Source organism: Humulus lupulus, chromosome 1, assembly GCF_963169125.1.
Source record: "Humulus lupulus chromosome 1, drHumLupu1.1, whole genome shotgun sequence".
In the NCBI taxonomy this organism is placed as follows: Eukaryota; Viridiplantae; Streptophyta; class Magnoliopsida; order Rosales; family Cannabaceae; genus Humulus; species Humulus lupulus.
Genome location: NC_084793.1, coordinates 309427700 through 309433433, shown reverse-complemented (window position 1 = coordinate 309433433; position 5734 = coordinate 309427700). Strand labels below are relative to the sequence as shown.

General features: G+C 33.7%; 1 protein-coding gene across 1 annotated transcript; it reads right to left on the bottom strand.

Annotated features, from left to right (window-relative positions):
• Positions 1 to 668: 668 nt before the first annotated feature.
• Positions 669 to 2623, bottom strand: LOC133812829 (putative oxidoreductase C1F5.03c). Its single transcript, XM_062246652.1, has 2 exons — positions 1702 to 2623; positions 669 to 1287 (listed from the first exon to the last, which is right to left on the bottom strand). The coding sequence occupies exons 1-2, from the start codon at positions 2594 to 2596 to the stop codon at positions 911 to 913; spliced, it is 1272 nt and encodes a 423-aa protein (XP_062102636.1). The 5' UTR covers positions 2597 to 2623; the 3' UTR covers positions 669 to 910.
• Positions 2624 to 5734: the final 3111 nt, after the last annotated feature.

Sequence of the window (5734 nt, the reverse complement as noted above, 5' to 3'; positions counted from 1 at the left end):
CCTAAAATCCTACAAATCTATCACTTTTTTATATTTTTAGATTCCATAATAATTACATATTCAGTTTTTTAAAACTCAAAAACAGTTTTAAGATACTGAACCAATCACATTTTCAAAATAAAATAAATGATTGGTAAGATATTTTTTAAAATAAAATTCAAATCAATATTCTAATTTTGTGTTATAAAATCAAAAACAAGAAAATCACGTTTTCTCTTATTCGAAATCATTGTATCCTAAGATCTTACAAATCTATCACTTTTTTATATTTTTAGATTCTATACCAATCATATATTGAGTTTTTTAAAACCCAAAAACAGTTATCAGATACTGAACCAATCACATTTTCAAAAACATATTTTCAAACTATAAATTCAGATTTTATTTTAGAAACACACTTTTTGAAAATGTAATTTTCCAATCACGAACCAATAAGGCCCTACCTTTTCTGATTCTTAATATCTTGTCACAGTAGGATTAATGAATCAATCTGGGTTCTTTATTATTTGACTGTATTTTACTTGTAATGGGCTTTGGTAGTAAAATCATTTCTCAAAGGAAATTTGGTAAAAGTTGAACTTGCTTGGAATTTAAGGCAAATTATACAACACAGCCATGAATATAGTTGGGAATCTAACATGCTCATCATATCACTTCGATCATCAAAATGCTTAGAAAAAAAATAAAACTTGGTATAAATAAATACAACCACGAATGATAGTGTTTTGAGTAGTCTTGAACATGTACTTCGATCATCAAAATGCTCAAAACAAGACCCTCTTAACTGTGATATGAACTAGAGTGATTCAATAATTTTTTTTGATTATTTACTAATACCCTCTTCTTATTCTGTGATAAGGTCAAGCAATAACAACTATACAACACTCGAAACTCATCCCATTATTGAGTCTTAACGCTTACTACGCCTAACAAACCTGGCAGGGCTAAATGGACTGAGATCAACAATGGCAGCACGCCCTTCAAGCACAAGCTCGGCCATGGCAGCCCCAGTGGCCGGACCATTCAGAATTCCCCAACAACTATGTCCCGTGGCAACGTAGCAGCCCTTGATCCCAGGAACCTCCCCGATTATGGGGACTCCGTCGTCTGTACATGGCAGAAAGCAAGCTTGCTCGGCCTTCACTTGGGCCTCTCCTTCCCTTAGATGACTCGACACACTGCCGGCCACCGTCTTAAGCACCTGTATTGATTCTGGTTTGCCCACGATCTGCTCCGGGTCTTCGGGAACATCCTCCTCCGCTGACATTCCACATACGTACACCTCCCCTGTCAAAAAATCAAGGCTCATTTCAAGTAATTGTAAGTAAAACTAAGGTCCAAATTGGATAAAGAAACTTCAGAAATTGAAAACTACATAGTCCTGCCATTAATAGACACTCTATCACTCACTCACTCACTCACTCACTGTTTTCTCAAGTTTTTTTGTTTTTCTACTCTTCTAAGCTCTCAAAACAGGTAATTTTTCTGAATTAAGTACTATTTATAACCATACTAATCAATCTTTAAGGATTGAACCGATGAGCAATGTTTGTAAAGCTGTTTCTTAATGGACTGTAATAACCAAAACAATTGGACTTCTAGTCTCTTGGGCATTTTCTCAAACAGCTACCGTGCTCCCAAAAGCTACCATTTTTTTTCTTTCTAATTGGACAGTCATCTAAGAAAAATAATCTAAATTACCTGTTGGACGAGGATAAACTTCTGGGTCCAATGGCTTTCCTCCATTAGAAGGGTAGAAGCTCAAGAAAAGGGCATGAGGGGTTATCAAACCAGGTTCTTTAGGCTCCAAAACAATGCTATGAGCCTTGAGAGCCGAAACTCTAAACAACGACGACAATAGCTCAAACTTCCCACACCATGGTCCGAGTGCCAAAACGACGGCGTCCGACTCCACCACCCTGCCCCCTTCAAGCACCACCGAGTTAACTCGACCTTCCTCCGCCTCAACTCGTTCCACCTTCCCCATCACCACCTCGACGCCGTAACTCTCCACGGCTTTCGAAATCAGCGTCCTCGTAAAGAGCTGGGGATGAACCTGAGCCGTGGTTTCGACGGTCCCAATAGTTCTTGGGCCCCGAGCTGTAGTACCATCGACCCACGACGGCAAACTGGACCTACCGGAGGATCGAGAACCGGAGGGAGGATTCTCATTCTGGGTCTCTGTGACAGTGAGGCTGAGAGTGTCGACGGGTCTGTAGCCGTAGTATTGGGGGCCATCGAGCTCTTCGGAGAGCGAACGGTGGAGATTGAAGCTAGCGCGGGCGAGAGAAGATACGGGTCCACCGTCGCACCAGTCTAGCGCGAGAAATCCTCCGGCTTTACCTGAGGCGGCGCACGCGACGGAAGATTTCTCGACGAGGGTGACGGCGGCGCCGTTCTTGGCAAGAAAGTAAGCTGTGCATACCCCGATGACTCCGCCGCCGCATACGACAACTCGTTCGGGGCGGTTGTGTTGAGAGTCCATGGAGGTCGATAAACGGATTACGGTGGAGATTTTTCGGATTCGGCGTTGTCGGAGAATCGGAGGGAGTGACACTGGAATTGGCGGCGAAAGTCGAATTGTCACCGCCGCCATAACTATTTTTGCGGGAAGCTTTGTAAGAATTTGGCACGTGGGTTTTTCATGGGCCTCTATAGTCCTCCATGGTCTGTAGATTGGGCTTGGGCTTCAAAAGTCCGTAACTATTTTTCATGGGCCTCTAGTTTTGTTTGTTTTCTTTATCCATCTTTTATTAAAAATAAATAAATAAATTCCAAAAAATCTCATCTTAGCACAAGGAAAAAAAAAAACCAACCCGAATTCAAAAAAGAGAACGCTTTGATTTTTGGTTATATGTTGTTGAATTAGATTTTTTATTACTGGTTTTTGCATTCTTTAAGTTCTAAGTTGTTCTTCTATTTTTTAAGAGTTAGGATCTTTATTAGAGTATATTACAAGTTTATTAGTTGAATTTTAAAAAATATCCCTAATCTATGTTCGTTTGTTCATAAATTAGCTAAACGTGCATTTAGGGTAGATGAAAAAGTTGTATGATTAAAAAAAATTCTTTTGTCCTACAAGTTTTAATACATTTTGATTATTTTCAATAAAAATAATAATAAAAATATTGTTAAATAAGTTGTCAAATTGTTGGTTAGAGTAGTACTAATGATAATGATAAAAGGGTAGCTTGGTCTTATATTGTGTGTAAAGCCTTTTTTTTTTATAAGATAAGTAGTTAAGAATATTTAGAAATTTTCACATTCATCTCCAAATTTTGATAGAAAAAGAAAGTGAAATGGCGTGTTGGGTATATCATCACTTTTAACCAATTTTATCCACTACTCTTTAACTTACAAATCATATAATAAAAAACACTAATCCAAATTAGTTTGAATAAATTAATTTGCACCCTAACACACGTAACCTAAAATATAACCCCAACTCAAATTATTATACTCAAATATAAGGTTTAGTGGGAAAGTACCCATATACACATATATAAATATAAATACATATATGACATAATATATACAAAATTCATTAATACAAGCAAAACCCACATATGTATTTTTGTGTAAAGTGCTTATTTTGTGTTGAAAAATAAAATTTGTCACACAAAGCCCTAGCCTCTCATCAATGCACATTGTCGTTTTGTGTTAGGACCTAAAGGACTTGAGACCCTCACTAAGGGAACAAAATTTTTAAGTGAAAAATACTTCAATTATTTCTCTTATCACTAACTATAATTATATTCTAAAGAAAAAATTTCAAATTTTTTTAAGAATAAAAAGTGGCCCCAAAATGAGGGGAAATTTGCATTGCCTTAAGTTATGTGTAGTATTATTATAGTGCTAACCAGTTCAACTTCATAATGGCACCTAGATTTTACAAGGGCTAATTTATACAAGAGTAATGATATGTGCACTAAAAATATAGACTCAAACATTATATATAGTGATGTGGCAGTTTAACTTAATCAATCACATTTATTAAGAATGAGACCTACTATTTTAAAAAGTAATGACATGTCACTGTGTGTAATATTTTGGTGCACGTATCATTACTCTTTATACAAACTTAATTTTGTTTTTATTTGTCTTCTTTTAAAATATTGTGAAAATAAATAAAATAGAATTAATGGGGTGGTAGAAGAGATAAGACTTAATGAGTGTTCAATTCCCACTCCTTCATATGCCCCATGACAATGATAGGTTTGGAAGCTTTAGTACTTTGAATATGATTTTATTTTTACTTTTTTTTCTTCTAATTTTTTTTTTTTTTCTTTTCAAAATTTTCCAATCAAGTTGTAGTTTCTATTCAATCATTGTTGAGAGTTTGAGACCCATCAAAACCCCTAATTTATATGCATAAACAGGCTGGATGCTACCACCCCAACTACCTTTTTTATTTTATTTTCTTTTCTTTTCCTTTGTTTTCTTGGAAGAAAGTGATGTTCATTTTCCATCAAGACAAACAGAAATCTCTTGCACCCATTTTCTAAAAAAAAAAATTAAAATTTTGTCATAATAAGACATTGGAGCTTGGCTTGATCTAACTGTTCAACTCCCTTAAAAATCATTGGAGTCAATTGTGCTATAGATTTCTTTTCCACACTTCTCTTTTAAATAAGGTCACAAATTTTATCTAGTGGAGTTGGCACTTCATAATTAAAAAAAAAAGGTTAAAATATAGTGCATATACATAATATATATATAAATATTGGTCAAACAATACCAATATATTTCTATTTATTTATACATCATTTTCCTTTGGTAATATCACACTTGGATTTCTTGTGAACCAAAAAACCAAATGTGCTTTGATTGAGTTATTGAGACTTCAAATTCCTTTTCTCCTTTGTTATATTCCCAATTATATTTTCTTAGAAACTTCTTACAATTCAGTTGTTTAACTATAATTATCTTAACGAAGACAAAGTCAATCATATATATATATATATATACACATACATATATATATATATATTACAACTACACCATTTATTTAATATTAGCTATAACTTTGATGGTAAGGAAAGAAGTATATGATACACACTAGTTTACTTTGTATTTTCAAAACAGTTAAGGGTCGTTTTCAATTATAGAAAAGGAAAACATGCATTCATATAAATATATATAATATAATATAAATATATAGGTAACGACTACTATTCGTATAAATGTATATTATTTTTGTAATATCGGTACATTATTTGTTTATTTGGGCACCAAAATAGATATAATCCAAAAAAATTTATATGACGGTGTACATTATATGTATTTAGAATATCCTGCAAATTTTCAAGAAATTCTGAATAGTTTACGAAGCCGAAAACAGAATTCAAACTGTCAAATTTTACACGCGTACACAAAAAAACAGGCGTGCGTACAACGGATAATTTAGATCCTGTTTCTGTACCATAATTTATTCAGAATTTCTTGAAAATTTGTAAGATATTCTAGATAGCTATATTTGTAACTATCCAGGTTCGAAATAGAAAAATAATGCACCAATATTGTAAAAAAAATAAAATACGTTGTAGTCGCTCCCTAAATATATAAATAAAGCAATAATTATATAGTTATAAATATTTATTTATATGAAGACTCAGAGGTCACAAACGAACAAGGAAAAACAATCCTGTGTATATTATATCCTAATAAAAAGACCCTACAGTCTAAAAAAGAACAAAGAATGAGAAAAATAAATAAATAAATAAAAACTTAATAA

Bases quoted from the DNA above. Each gene is read 5' to 3' on its own strand.
- LOC133812829 (XM_062246652.1), bottom strand. From the start codon at position 2,596: ATGGCGGCGGTGACAATTCGACTTTCGCCGCCAATTCCAGTGTCACTC. The intron at 1,288-1,701 runs GTAATTTAGATT...ATTTTTTGACAG, and splicing joins AGTTTATCCTCGTCCAACAG to GGGAGGTGTACGTATGTGGA.